Source organism: Neofelis nebulosa, chromosome 18 (genome assembly GCF_028018385.1).
Source record: "Neofelis nebulosa isolate mNeoNeb1 chromosome 18, mNeoNeb1.pri, whole genome shotgun sequence".
Classification (NCBI taxonomy): domain Eukaryota; kingdom Metazoa; phylum Chordata; class Mammalia; order Carnivora; family Felidae; genus Neofelis; species Neofelis nebulosa.
This window is the reverse complement of record NC_080799.1, coordinates 7244232-7260387: the sequence shown is the minus strand read 5'-3', so window position 1 is coordinate 7260387 and position 16156 is coordinate 7244232. Positions and strand designations below refer to the sequence as shown.

At 39.9% G+C, this 16156-nt stretch overlaps 1 protein-coding gene across 7 annotated transcripts in view; it reads left to right on the top strand.

Moving 5' to 3' along the window:
• The window catches only part of LOC131501144 (NXPE family member 3-like), a 72692-nt gene that overhangs the window by 42396 nt on the left and 14140 nt on the right, over positions 1-16156 (top strand). For 6 of the 7 annotated variants that reach the window (XM_058710872.1, XM_058710875.1, XM_058710873.1 and 3 more), the window contains one exon: positions 2483-2597. In XM_058710872.1, coding sequence (XP_058566855.1) covers positions 2483-2597 — 115 coding nt within the window. Of the gene's footprint in view, positions 1-2292; positions 2378-2482; positions 2598-16156 lie in introns of all 7 variants that reach the window. The other variant, XM_058710874.1, reaches the window with a different exon arrangement.

The window sequence follows — 16156 nt, the reverse complement described above, 5'->3', positions numbered from 1 at the left end:
TGTGTCTCCCTTTCTCTCTGCTCCTCCCCTGTTCGTGCTCTGTCTCTCTCTGTCTCAAAAATAAATAAATGTTAAAAAAAATTTTTTTTTTAAAAATATTTATTTTTGAGAGAAAGAGAGAGAGCACGAGTGGGGAGGGGCAGAGAGAGAGGGGGACACAGAATCCAAAGCAGGTTCTCGGCTCTGAACTGTCAGCACAGAGCCCTATGCAGGGCTCAAACTCACAAACCACAAGATCGTGACATGAACTGAAGTCAGCCACTAAACTGACTGAGCCACCCAGGTGCCGCTGTCCTTCCCTGCTTTTCAATGGATGAATCAAATATTTTTCCTGATGGTTTAAACATTTTACATTCTATTTTTAGTCTTATATTTGTTACTTGTGCTTATGTTTATTTACCTCTATTGATTACTTTTTTTATTTTTTAATTTTTTAATGTTTTTATTTATTTTTGAGAGACAGAGAGAGACAAGATATGAGTGGGGTAGGGACACAGAGAGAGAGAGAGAGACAGAATCTGAAACAGGCTCCAGACTCTGAGCTGTCAGCACAGAGCCCAACGTGGGGCTTGAAGTCATGAACTGCAAGATCATGACCTGAGCCAAAGCCCCACACTTAAGCAACTGAGCCACCCAGGCGCCCCACCTCTATTGATTTCTTATTTTACTTACCCCTTATTGATTTTAATATTGTACCAGAGGTAGTGAGAGAAACCAAGTATGAAAATGAAATAAAAAGCGTATAGATTTGGGGGCACCTGGGTGGCTCAGTGGGTTAAGCATCTGACTTCAGCTCAGGTCATGATCTCACAGTCTGTGAGTTCGAGCCCTGCGTTGGGCTCTGTGCTGACTGCTCAGAGCCTGGAGCCTGCTTTGGATTCTGTGTCTCCCTCTCTCTCTGCCCCTCCCCTGCTCATGCTCTGTCTCTCTCTGTCTCAAAAATAAATAAAAACATTAAAAAAGTGTTTAAAAAAAGCATATAGATTTGAAAGGAAGAAGTGAAATTCCCTCTATTTTCCAGATGACATGATCTTGTATAAATAAAATTCTACAGGGGCGCCTGGGTGGCTCAGTCGGTTAAGCGTCTGACTTCAGCTCAGGTCACGATCTCACGGTCCGTGAGTTCGAGCCCCGCGTCGGGCTCTGGGCTGATGGCTCAGAGCCTGGAGCCTGCTTCCGATTCTGTGTCTCCCTCTCTCTCTGCCCCTCCCCCATTCATGCTCTGTCTCTCTCTGTCTCAAAAATAAATAAACGTTAAAAAAAATTTTTTTTTTAAATAATAAAAAAAAATAAAATTCTACGGAATGTGCTGAAAACTTTTAGAGCTAACAAACAAGTTCAGCAAGGTTGTGAGGATTAATATGCCAAAAAAAAAATTATATTCCTAAACACTGTGAGTGAACAATCCAAAAATAAAAAAAAAATTCATTTGGGGTACCTAAGTGGCTCAGTTGGTTAAGCATCTGACTCTTGATTTTGGTCAGGTCATGCTGTCACAGTTCCTGAGTTCAAGCCCTGCACTGAGCTTTGCACTGATAGTGTGGAGCCTGCTTGGGTCTCTCTCCCCCCCCCTTTCTCTCTGTCTCTGTCTCTCTCTGTCTCTCTCAAAATAAATAAACTTAAAAAAAATAGTTTCATAATAGTATCAAAAAGAAGTATATCATCATCTGTATATTCCCCCTTGAATGATACAAATACTTAGTGTACTCTCATATCCCTTAATCTTACCCCATGCACCATCTCCACCATGTTGATAGTGTGTAAAATTTAGTTATGAATTATATAAGTATACATGCTTATCTTTTCTTCTCTTTATTGAGATATAGTTTTCATATAGTCAAATGCACAGATCTGTCTATAACTAATTTGGACAAATGTACATAATATATAAAAAACATCACCCAATTCAAGATAAAGGACATTTCCAGAACCCCATAAGGTTCCTTCATGCCCCCTTTTAGTCAACCCCTTCTACCAGAGCCAACTGTTATTCTGATTTCTATCACCATAGATTAGTTTGCCTCTTCTAGAATTTCTTATTAAAAGAATCATGTAATATATACCTTTTGGGTTTTGCTTTTTTCACTCAACCTGATATTTTTTGAAAGTCATTCATGTTATTGCATTTATTTGTAGTTGTTTTCTTTTTATTGCTAGTTGTTATTCAATTGTATGAACATACCAAAACTTGCTTATCTATTCTTCCATTGGTGGATGTTTGTGTTTTCTTTTTCAATTTGGGAATACTATGAATAAAACATTCTCATATAAGTTTTTTGTGTACATGAATAGAATTGCTGGATCATAATTGCTCCAAGGGTGTGTTGAAACTTCTCCACTGGACACTTGAACTTCTACAAAAGTCATCTCATCCATGGTGATTGTCATTATCCATCTTCTTTATGGGGGAGACAGTAGAAAACTCATATTGCACCATGTTTATAATGACACTGCTTCTGATTTGACACTTTTATCTATTTAGGGTCTTGATCACACACCAGATGTCTAGTAAACAACTCCAGGCTTCCACAGACCTATTCATCAGAGCGTTCAGGTGGCACATGATTGTGATTGTGGGATCAGTCATTGCAATTTGTGTAAGTATATTTCTTTCCACTTGTCTCTCTCTATCCATAGAGCTTGAACCAATTGCTTCCATCCAGGAGAAGGAGGCTGAAGGAAGCTCTCCATTTCATCATTCCATTTTCCTGTTTCTAATCCAGAAACAGAAGTGTCCAAGAGGGACAAGCTCTTAGAAAAAGAATGAGCAAATTATAGTAGGTAGGGGTAACTGTAAGGGAGTCCAAAACACTAGCCTGAAAAACTGAGGGGAAGAAGGAAACCTGAGCTCTCCATGCTTTCTTTCCCCCAAGGTGCTATATTTCTGCTCCAGCCCACCTGGCTCCTTTCTAGATCTTAAAATTGAGATAGCCCCCATACCTATCTCTAAGGATGCCCTGCTGTCCCTCTCTACCTCTGCATATATGTAAGAGTTTCCTTTTCCCCTTGGTTCCACTAAGGAAAAAAAAAAAAAGTTGAACTATGCAAAAAGAAGCTCTATCAGGAATAGGGGCGCCTGGGTAGCTCAGTTGGTTAAGCGTCCAACTCAGCTCAGGTCATGATCTCATGGTTTGTGAGTTCAAACCCCACGTTGGGCTCTGTGCTGACAGCTCAGAGCCTGGAGCCTGCTTCGGATTCTATGTCTCTCCCTTTCTCTTTCTCTCTCTGCCCCTCCCTGCTGTGTTCTGTCTCTCTCTCTCAAAAATAAGTAAACATTAAAAAAATTTAACAAAAGAAAACATTTAAAAAATTTAAGGGAAAAAATAAAAGAAACCTTAAAGATAGAAATCTATGTATGTACAAAGGACAAATCATTTATGTTAAGCTAAATAGCAGTTGTCTTCAAACTGAGTTGCTTCTATAGCTCCGTTTTCTGGGCGTTAGTTCAAACTTTTTGCCATTTAGCCTAAGATAAGTTTATTTTTGCTGTTGCTCTGACTAGTTCTGGTGAAACTGAGAATCTTTTCTTGAACATATTTTCTTGTTTTGAGTTCTTTATCTGAGAACAGGAAATGAGAATTTAGTAGAAAAGTGCTATCTCAGGATAGAGTATGTACCTTAGGGATATGATCCTAGCAGAGGAAAAGATTACTTCAAGAGATGGCATTTCGGGGGCGCCTGGGTGGCTCAGTCAGTTGAGCGTCTGACTTCAGCTCAGGTCACGATCTCACAGTCCGTGGGTTCGAGCCCCGCGTCGGGCTCTGGGCTGATGGCTCAGAGCCTGGAGCACGCTTCCGATTCTGTGTCTCCCTCTCTCTCTGCCCCTCCCCCGTTCATGCTCTGTCTCTCTCTGTCTCAAAAATAAATAAACGTTAAAAAAAAATTAAAAAAAAAATAGATGGCATTTCCTGATACCACTATAGAGTGATAAGCCCTTGGGAATTATAGAGGAAGGCAGTCAAGAAAGGTGGCAGCTAGACAAGAGCAGGGAAATGTTGGGAAATTGGTTTCATACAGGGAAATCAGGCAAGTAAGTAAATGCATTCAGGATAATGAGAAACCAGTTTCCATTATTGAAGGACTTACAAATACGGAAAGGGAAGACTGGAATAGACCCTGAGGTGTTGGACTGGAATTGAAGCTATAAAGGGAAATATTTCATAACGTTAAAAGGATCGATTCAGCAATCCGTCAAGAGGACATAACAGACCTGTTTATGCATCTAATAACAGAGTTTCAAAATATATGAAGCAAAAACTTACAGGACTTCAAATAAAAAATAGACAAATTCACAATTAGAGATTTCAATATCCCTTCATCTATAATTGACAGTATAAATTGACAGAAAATAGGTTAACATACCGAAGATGTGAACAACAGTACCAACTGACTTGACCCAATTATGTCATTTATAGAACACTCCACACAACACAGAAGAATACACATTGTTTTCAAGTGCTTATGGAATGTTTACCAAAATAGATTATATTCTGAATCATAAAACAACTCTAAATAAATTTAAAATGTTTCAAATCATACAAAATTGTGTTCTCAGATCACACTGAAAATACATTAGAAATCAATAATGGAAAGATTTCGAGAAAACTCCCAAATATTTGGAAACTAGGCAACATCTAAATAGTTCATGGGTCAAAGGAAAATCTTAAAGGAAATTGTAAAGTATTTTGAATAAATGGAAAATGAAAACAGACCTATTAATTTTTGTAGGATACGCACAGGGAAATTTATAGCACTAAATGCCTTTGTCAGAAAAGAAGTAAGATCTCAGACAAATTCTTAGAAATACACAAACTACCAAAACTGAAACAGGAAGAAATAGATCATCTGAACAGACCCATAACCAGCAAAGAAATTGAATTAGTAATCAAAAATCTCCCAACAGGGGTGCCTGTGGCTCAGATGATTGAGCGTCTAACTTCAGCTGAGGTCCTGATCTCAGGATTTTTGAGTTGGAGCCCTGCCTCAGGCTGTCTGCTGTCAGCACAGAGTCTGCTTTGAATCCTCTGTCTCCCTCTGTCTCTGCTCCTCCCCCCTCTCAAAAATGAATAAACATTAAAAAAAAAAAAACTCCCAACAAACAAAAGTCCAAGGCCAGATGGCTTCCCAAGGGAATTCTACCAGACATTTAAAGAAGAATTAATACTTCTTCTCAAACTGTTCCAAAAATAGAAATGGAAGGAAAACTTCCAAACTCGTTTTATGAGGCCAGCATTACCTTGATTCCAAAACCAGACAAAGACCCTACTAAAAGGAAAATTACTAAAAAGTCAATATCCCTGATGACCTAGATGCAAAAATCCTCAACAAGAAACTAGCAAATCAAACCAAGAGTACATTAAAAGAATTATTCACCATGATCAAGTGGGAATTTATTCCTGGGCTGCAGGGGTGGTTCAATATTCGCAAGTCAATCAATGTGATACACAACGTTAATAAAAGGAAAGATATATATGTTAACTAGCTTGGATTTAAATAAAATTTGAAAAAAATAAATAAAAAAGAAGGATAAGAACCATATGATCCTCTCAATAGATGCGGAAAAAGCATTTGACAAAATACAGCAACCATTCTTGATAAAAACCCTCCAGAAAGTAGGGATAGATATACATACCACAACATCATAAAGGCCGTATATGAAAGACCCACAGCTAATATTATCCTCAATGGGGAAAAACTGAGAGCTTTGACTCTGCAATCAGACAACAAAAAGAAATAAAAGGCATCCAGATCAGCAAGGAAGAAATCAAACTTTTGCTCTTTGCAGACAACATGATACTCTATGTAGAAAACTTAAAAGACTCCACCAAAATATTGCTAGAACTAATATACAAATTAAGCAATGTTTCAGGATATAAAATCAATGTACAAAAGTCTGTTGCATTTCTATTTACCGATAATGAAGCAGCAGAAAAAGAAATCAAGGAATCAGTCTCATTTACAACTGCACCAAAAACCATAAGGTCAAAAGGAATAAACCTAACCAAAGAGGTAAAAATATCTGTACTCTGAAAACTATAGAACACTTATGAAAGAAATTGAAGAAGACACAAAAAAATGGAAAATCTTTCCATGCTCATGGATTGGAAGAACAAACATTGTTGAAATGTCTATACTACCCAAAGCAATCTACACATTTAATTCAACCCAATCAAAATACTGCCAGCATTTTTCACAGAGCTAGAATAAACAATCCTAAAATTTTTATGGAACCACAAAAGATCCCAAATAGTCAAAGCAATCCTGAAAAAGAAAAGCAAAGCTGGAGGCATCATGATTCTGGACTACAAAGCAAGTCATCAAGACTACTGGCACAAAAACAGACACAGGGATCAATAGAACAAAATAGAAAACCCAGAATGGACCTACAACTATATGGTCAACTAATCTTTGACAAAGTAGGAAAGGATATCCAACAGAAAAAAGAAAGTCTTTTCAACAAATGGTGTTGGGAAAACTGGACAGCAACATGCAAAAGAATGAAACTGGACCACTTTCTTATACCATACCCCAAAATAAATTCAAGGTGGATGAAAGACCTACATGTGAGACAGGAAACTATCAAAATCCTAGAGAACACAAGTAGCCACCTCTTTGACATGGGCCATAGCAACTTCTTACTAGACACATTGCCGGAGGTAAGGGAAACAAAAGCAAAATTTGTGACATCATCAAGATAAAATCTTCTGCACAGTGAAGGAAACAATCAACAAAACTAAAAGGCAGCCTACAGAATGAGAAAAGATATTTGCAAATGACATATCTGATAAAGGATTAGTAGACAAAATCTATAAAGGATTTATCAAACAACACCCCCCCAAAAAACAAATAATCTAGTTAAGAACTGGGCAGAAGACATGAATAGACATTTTTCCAAAGAAGAAATCCAGATGGCTGACATATACATGAAAAGATGCTCAACGCCACTCATCATCAGGGAAACACAAATCAAAACCATGATGAGATATCACCTCATACCTGTCAGAATGGCTAAAATTAACAACACAAGAAACAAGTGTTGGCAAGGATGCAGAGAAAGGGGAATGCTCTTGCACTGTTGGTGGGGATGCAAACTGGTGCAGCCACTCTGGAAAACAGTATGGAGGTTCCTCAAAAAACTAAAAAGAGAACTACCCTACAATTCAGCAATTGCACTACTAGATATTTACCCTAAGGATACAAAAATACAGATTTGATGGGTTACATCACCCTGATGTTTATAGCAGCATTATCAACGATAGCCAAACTATGAAGAGAGCCAAATATCCACTGACCAATGAATGGATAAAGATGTGGGGTGTGTGTGTGTGTGTGTGTGTGTGTGTGTGTGTATAATGGAATGTTACTCAGCCATCAAAAGGAATGAAATCTTCCATTTGCAATGATGCAGATGGAGCTAGAGTGTGTTATGCTCAAATGAAATAATTCTGGCAGAGAAAGATAAATATATGATTTCACTCATGTTGAATTTAAGAAACAAAACAGATGAACACATGGGAAGGGGGGAAAAAAGAAAGAGGGGGAAATGAACCATAAGAGACTCTTAAAGATAGAGAACAAACTGAGGGTTGATGGAGGGAGGTGGGTGGGGGGTTGGGCTAAATGGATTGTGGGTGTTAAGGAAGGCACTTGTGTTGAACACTGGGTGTTATATGTAAGTGATGAATCACTAAATTCTACTCTTCTACTCCTGAAAACAATATTACACTACATGTTAACTAACTAGAATTTAAATAAAAATTTGGAAAAAGAAAGAAAAAAAAAGATCTCAAATCAATGAACTCAGTATCCACCTGAGTTCTGAGAAACTGATAAAGAAGAACCAATTAAGTCCTATGTAAGCAGAAAAATATATATATCAAAGCAGAAATAAATAAAATAGAAAATAGAAAAACAATATAGAAAATAAATTGAGGGGCACCTGGTTGGCTCAATTGGTTGAGTGTCCAACTCTTGATTTTGGCTCAGGTCATGATCTCATGGTTCCTGGGATCATGCGCACGTTGGGCTCTGGGCTAACAGCAAGGAGCCTTCTTGGAATTCTCTCTCCCTCTCTCTCTGCCCTTCTCTCTCTCTCTCTCTCTCTCTCTCTCTCTCTCTTTCTCTCAATTTCTTTCTCAGAAGAAAAAAAGAAAAAATTGAAAGCTGGTTCTATGAGAACATCAATAAAACTTAAGCCTGAAGTGCAACTAATCAGGAAAAAAGAGTAAAGATAAAAATTTTCAATATTAGGAATGCAAGAGGTATGTCAGTAAATATTCTGCAGATACTAAATAGATGAATAGATTTAAGCAAGTAAATTTGATAACTTTGATGGTGACAAACTCCTTAAAAGTTTGTCAAATTCCTTAAAAGATACAAACAACAAAAGATGACTCAGAAAGAAATATATAACCTGAATAGCCTCATACCAATTATAGAAATTGAATTTGCAGTTAAAAAAAACCTTCCTAGGAAAACCATCATTGTCAAGTGGATTTTATCCCAAGTGTACGAAGCTGACTCAATATTCAAACATCACTAAATATAATTCACCATGTTAATGGCCTAAGGGAAAAATACATGACCATCTCAATAGATGCAGAAAAAGTATTTGATGAAATTCAACATCTATTCATGATTAAAAGTCTTAGCAAAGCAGGAATAAAAGAGAATTTACTTAACCTGAGAAAGGGAATCTACTTAATCATACGTAATGGTTAAAGACTGAATGCTTTTCAGAAAGATCAGGAATATGGCATGGATATCTACTTCCAGCACTCCTCTTTAACGTTGTACTGGAAATCTGAGCCAGTGCAATAAGGCAGTGGGAGAAAATGGTATGCAGATTGGAAAGGAAGTCTCTGTCTAAAAAGTTTTTTTTGGGAGGTTGGTGACTCAGTTGGTTAAGCGTCCAACTTCGGCTCAGGTCATAATCCCATGGTCTGTGAGTTCAGGCCCCATGTAGGGCTCTGTACTGACAGCTCAGAGCCTAGAGCTTGCTTCAGATTCTGTGTCTCCGTTTCTGTCTGTGCCCCTACCCCGCTTGTGCTCTGTCTCTCAAAAATGCATAAACATTAAAAAAATTTTTTTGAAAAACCAAATGAATTATATTTCTATAGATGAACAATTGGAATCAAAAAATTTAAAAATACCATTTCCAATAGCACCATCCAAAAAAGAGAAAAATACTTAGGTATAAATGTAATAAAATATGTGCAAGATCTGTTCACAGAAAACTACAAAACACTGATGAAATAAATCAAAGAAGACCTAAATAAATTAAGAGATATACCATGTTAATGGAATAGAGAATCAATATCATTGATATGTCACTTACATGGGCAGGGGCAGGGGGATGTCATTTAAGAAGAAAACCTTAAGAAGAAAATACTAAATCAAAAGGTGAATTTAGGACAGTTAAATGATATAAAACCAAAATATAAAAATCAACTGTATTTCTATATACTAGCAATAAACAAATGGAAAGCTTTATGGGTGGTGGCTTTTCAATGTAGGGTGATTGGAGAACCTGTATGTTAGTACCATTAGGTCTTTCCTCTCAGGTCAGATTCCTCAGAGAAATTTTCCAGGATTCTGCTTTGAGGTTGGTGGCCTGTGCTTAGCTGTCAGTCTTCTAGGAGGTGAGTCTGGGAAGAAGGCTGGGGGTGAAGTTTGGGAAGGGAGGAGAAGAGCTAAGCATTCAGCATATAATCATTCTACTCCCTGGGAAGGGCTCCCCACACATTGGTTTCCATGGTCCTTGGCTTCATCATCTGGGAAGTTCCTCCTTATCCATTATCCACCTTGGTCACATCTGAAGTGGACACTGAAGAGGTAATATTGAGTGTAGCAAAGGACTGTCAATTATCTGTTAAACACCTTTCTCTAAAAACAGAACCTCTAAACCAGGACTTTTTTGTCTTTCTGGAGAGTTGGTTTACTAGCATGCTACTTCAGAAATCCCTGAATTTCAGGGAAGATGAATCCTTACCCAAGCCTAAGCCCTCCAGGCTGAATTGTAACTGGTCTCAACCAATCATGATAATGTCATTCTCCTAGCTCTGGTGGTCAGCTGACACTTGACAATGAAATATAAAGCCAAAGTCTTCTGGGTGGAGCTTTTGGAAAATATTTTCTTTCCTAATTTAAAGGGGAAAATCCAAGCACAGTTTGCTATTTCCCATTTTACTTGCTGACACATGGACATAAGCACTGGATAGACAGCCATCTTGCACCATGAACAGCAAGTCAACATAATAAGACAGCATATGGAGGCTGGATCCTTGATGACATTGTTGGAGCCACTAACCAGCCTTTCATGCCCTATTCCTGGACATCTCATTTTGTGAGAAAAATAAGACCATCATTCTTAAGCCACTGTGCTTTGGCTTTTCTGTAACCATTCCTAGCTCATATAACCAGTGTAGTTGAGCATCTTTTTCTGATGTTTATTTTCTTTTACAGTTCCCCTTTTGTAATATGCCTGTTCATGTATTTTCCCCATTTTCCCACTGTACTATTTATTGTATTCATTTTGACTGTGGTCATTCTTCCTATATTCTGGGTATTAGTCCTTTATCTTTTATACATGTTGTAAATATCGTATTTCATCAATTCCAAGATGTGCATTTTTTCACATTTGAATATCTCTGAAATTGAGATGTCATATAAATTATGGTATTTCATATTGCAGTCAGCAGGGGGCAGAGTTGGCATTGCTGTTGCCATAACCTGAGGCATATTTGCCAAGAAGCCAATGAGGCTCAAAGTTCAGACTCTAGGGGTACTGACTGAGCCAGTAGAGTATACAACTCTTGATCCCAGGGTCCTGAGTTCAAGCTGAACATTGAGCATGGAGCCTAGTCAAAAAAAAAAAAAAAAAAAAGTTCAGACTCTAACTAGCTTGGATCTCTACCAACGCCATGGGAGGGGCACTAGCAGTGTCATGTGGTTCTGTAAACTTTATAGTAGTAAAATATTTTAACCTCAATCTGTTAAGGTCATGTATCTTTCTATTACAACTTCCTCTATGTCAGGTGATGTGAGAGTGGTCACGGGCATTTTTTTTTAAGCCTGTTAAGAGAAATTGGAGTTGAGGAACATTTAGTTTTGATGTGATGTGGTTTCCAGACATTCTTGTGTATAGCTAAGTTGTAGTTAGTTGTCTCAGTATAGGAATGGCTTCCAGGAATACTCCTCCCCCACCCTGTGCCAACCCAGCATCACCACACAAAGAAACAGCCAGAGGCCCTACCATGATACCAGTGCTTCCTATGACACCCAGCACCAGAAAGAAGTATGTGGGTAGTGGAGAAGAAACAAAATTTGAAACGGCCTTTTCTTTCTTATTGCAAGATGGCTGACACACCTCCAGACACTGAATCCACATCTTAGGTGGAAATAAAATAGGGGCAGTCCCAGCTTTATTGGTCCTTTTTGTTTGGTGAGTGACAGCTGTCTCAGATGTCTGTTATCAGACCTCTCCTGGTATCTTAATAGCCAGAGCTGAGAAACTCTCAAAAAGATTGAGAAGGTGTAGAATGTGATGTCATGACTGGCTCAGACCAATAATAATATCCTACATGATAATATTGTATCACATTTGGCTATACAAAAATGGAATATGGATGGACAACCAACAGTGTCTGTCACAAACACCCTCCCCAAGTCTGGACCTAGGGAAACCTGCCTGCAGGACAGCCCAGATCTGCACAAGAGACACACTTATACAGGATCACTGTCTCACATACACAGGCCCTGAGAGTTTAGAATGAAGGAAGAAAGAGAACAAGGAAGAATGGCCTCCAAAGCCAACAGGACTCCCAGACTATCACAGCACTGGACCCATACCCACCAAAGTTAGAAAATGGTAGCAAATTCCCACCCCTCTGAGCAGTTAATCCAGGAAACAATGTTCCCAGAGCCTAATATAATCCAGTCTCTGGTTTTGCCAAAGAAACAAGCTGAGCTTCAGAGGTAGCCAAAGGCAAGTCAATAGGCAAGGAAGAGAAAAGCTTCTTGGTTTCAGGATCACCATTTGGTCTACAGTGGTTGTCTGAAGTCCACAGCCTATGAAGTTAAATTTTATTGGGACATTTCCCCCACTAAGGGTGATTGTGTCCTGTGCATACTATAGCAGTAGGAAAAATCCACTGGATTTTTATGTCCTGTGCATACTATAGCAGTAGGAAAAATCTGTGTGCTTCCTCCTCTTCCAGAGAATGGGGTGTGGGACATCCCCTTCTTTTTGAAAATTGTGGAAGTGTGCAGTAGGGAAAACTTCATCAGATCTTACTTAAAGGGCCCATCTTCCCCACATCATGTATGTTTGAAACATCTCAATTTCCTGTTCCCTTTTAGGTTCCATGGTCCTGATATCCAATTGCTGTATAAAGTGTGGGTTCTGTAAATGACACAACCTTGAGAAATATATCTGTCTATCAGTGTGTTGGCATCTTCCATGCTTTGCCCAAAGGCTGTGACCACAGCTTCTTGCACAGCCATTGCTTTGCCCCAAGAACATGCCTCCCGAGGGCAGTTTCCGTGTTAGCCCCATGTTGGTTTCCCTCTCAACAGGTTCCTGAACAAAATCTGGTGACTCCAAGGCTTTTGCCTCATTTTAGAAATATTCTCCCATTCTTCTCTACTAACTCAAAGCTGGGTAATGAGCCCAGCAGGGAAAGGGGAGAAGACTTTATGTCCAGATTCCATCATAGGCAGGAGTAGTCAATGAAATATAAAAAAAAGGTGTTGGGTGGTACTTCTAAAGCTATCTTGATGCCCTGATTTTCCTCCTTTGTGTTGCCCAAAAATGAATGTGATGACTGGAGCTCCAGTAGCCTTATTGGGACCATGAGAGAAATGCAAAGAGAGACCTTGGTCTGACATCCTTAAGACCAAAGCTACCAATTGTCTACTTTCAGATACTCATTGAGAGAAAATTAAATTTTCTTGGCTTATGCCAATGAAGTTAATGTCTGTTACTACCAGCCAAAAGCAATTCCTTACTAACACATTTGCCTTATTTCTGCTTTTGAATTTTCCAGTATGTGAATAACTTGTTATTTTAATGTCAACAAAAATATTTGTGTGTCACCTCTTTCTTTGTAGAGGAGGGTTTGTTTCTGGTAATATATTTCTTTCCTTCATTCTCTAGTCATTTCGGAAAGCTTCAACTATGCTTTTAATATTTTTTTTTTAAAAATTTAATGCTTATTTTTGAGAGAGAGAGAGAGAGAGAGAGAGAAGGAGCAGGGGAGGAGCAGAAAGAGAAAGAAACAGAGAATCCGAAGCAGGCTCTGCACTGTCCAGGCTGTCAGCCAAAAGTCCAATGTGAGCTCAAACCCACAAACCATGAGATCATGACCCGGGCCAAAGTTGGATGTTCAACCAACTGAGCCATCCAGCTGCTCCGATATTTTAACATGCTTTAAAAATTAGTCCATTTTCCTCTCCTTCATTATGGCCTTTATGTATCATCTTTTTCTTTGCATTCCTTTTTTAAAAATATTTATTTAGTTAGAGAGAGAAAGAGCAGGGGAGATACAGAGAGAGGGAGAGAGAAAGAATCCCAAGCAGCCTCTGAGCTGTTAGTGCAGAGCCCAATGTGGGGCTCAAACCCATGAACTGTAAGATCATGACCTGAGCCAAAATGAAGAGTTGGACAATTAATTGACTGAGCCACCCAGACCCCCCTTTTGCAATCCTTTTAAACAAATCCTAATCCCCTCTAGACGATGAACCCCCTGACTTGGGTGGAGATGATATACTCCAAAACACAAAATAAACAAAACTAGGGGCACCTAGCTAGCTCAGTCAGTAGAGCATGTGATTCTTTAAAAAAAAATTTTTTTTTAATGTTTATTTATTTTTGAGAGCAAGAGAGAGAGAGAGAGAAAGCACAAGTTGGGAAGGGGCAGAGAGAGGGAGACACAGAATCTGAAGCAAGCTCCAAGCTCTGAGCTGTCAGCACAGAGCCCAATGCAGAGCTTGAACCCACGAACTGCAAGATCATGACCTGAGCCAAAGTCAGTCGCTTGACCGACTGAGCCACCCAGGCACCCTGAGCATGTGATTCTTAATCTCAAGGTCGTGAGTTCAAGCCCTACATTGTGTGTGGAGCCTACTTAAAATTAAAAAACAAACAAACAAAAAAACCCCACAACTATATGCTCTCTCTCCTTGATAATCTAACCCCCTTTTTAGGAGCAGATTCTTAGATCAAAGTCAACAGCAGATACCCAGTTTTTGCCTACTGAAGTCCATGCAGTTAAAATCCAGGGGCAAGCCGCGCTTGGATGCCTCAGTTGGTTTAGCCTCCGACCTTCGCTCAAGTCACGATCTCACAGTTCATGAGCTCGAGCCCAACATCGGGCCCTGAGCTGACAGTGCAGAGCCTGCTTCAAATCCTCTGTCCCCCTCTCTCTGCCCCTTCCATGCTCATGCTCTCTCAAAAAATAAACACTAAAAAAATAAATAAAAATAAAAAAATAAAATCCAAGGGCAAGACTACAGCCATCAACCGCAATGTGGGTTATCACAGCCTGCAGAGACCAAAGGCCCATGCTTACTAGTTTACAACCAGTTTAGGGAGAACCTCGTTGGAATATAAATTTGAAACAATTTTAATTCTTCCAGTTGTTGCTATGCAATGTGTCTGTTCACTACTATCCTTCCCCTTAACCACATCTCTGTCTTATTCCATAACTTAAAAAAAAAAAATTTTTATTGTTTATTTATTTTTGAGAGAGACAGAGTGTGAGTGGGGGAGGGGCAGAGAGAGAGGGAGACAGAATCTGAAGCAGGCTCCAGGCTCCAAGCTGTGAGCACAGAGCCCGATGCGGGGCTCCAATCCATGAACCATGAGATCGTGATCTGAGCTGAAGTCGGACGTTTAACCGTTTAACCGACTGAGCCACCCAGGCACCCCTAATTCCATAACTTTTAATTCAATTTCAGTTGTGAAATTCAGTCGATCTCATGTCTCTAAGACTCAGCTCTATTCATTTTAAACTTCACCTTCATATCCAGTTCAAAATTCTCCTCTGCTCCATTCTTTCTCCCTCTGTCCCCTCTTGCCAGGTTCAGCCAAGGTTCTGGCTGATATGAGTCTGTGGGAGGCATGCTCTGCTCACACATATCTCCCTCATTCCTCCGCCCTCTATTTCTCCTCTGATACGGGAAGGGAAACAAAGAGAAGGAGAAATAGCCTCCATCCTGTCACTAACCTGACAAAGTGGCCATCCCTTCTTGTTGACTGATCAAAGTTGCTGACCAGCTCATTAACTATTGCCTTGATGACAGGGTGGTGGCTCCAACAGGCGCTGCAGATAAAGGACTCGCTGTCAAGCCACTCCCAGAGCCACTGGCAGACTCTGGTCTCATTCCCCAGTTGCATGGGTGCCTGATAAGACTGTGGCCTCCGCAGTTCTCAGTCCCAAACTATGCCAGCAACTCATACTATACAGAAAAATTGGAATTCCAGGGGCTTAAGTAAGTGCCTCTGGGGCAGGTCCCAGTGATCTGCATGAAGGAAATAGCTCCTCCTTTCTCTCCCCGTGTGCTGCAGTCCTTTCTTCCTGATGCAGGCCCCAAATCTTTCTTCCTGCTCATGTTGATTTTATCCAGGAGATACATAAGGAGGGGCCTTGGGCATCCCCTGTGCCCTGGCCCTGGTGAAACATGGGAGTATCACATGCCAGAGTGTGTATGTGTCACCTAATGTCTGTGCTGAGGAAAGGCTGAGCGAAGGGGTCCAGATCCCTGACGCTAAAGTGTAGTCAGAGGACAAATCAGAAGCAGGGTAAATAAATGCTAGAGACTGCCAAATACTGATGGGCCATCAAACTGGATTTACTTCCTTCCCTGGGAGGAATTGCTGAGCATTCGTACTGTGATTTTGAGCCATGTGGATGTCCCCCTGAGGCAAGGCCAATTTAGGCTTGTGGTTACCTGAGACTTGGATTTTGGTTGGGGGCTAGAGATAGCTGGAGCCACAGCCCACTCCCTCCCCACTGCCCCCTTCTATCTGCACATCTCTCCTTCTTGCCTCCTATGCAGGGAAACCCCACGACCCCATGAGTCTGATTCCATTGACTACTCCCCAAGGTGGACCTCTAGCTCATTCCTCTGTGTGTGAAGGAAACTCTCCTTCTCA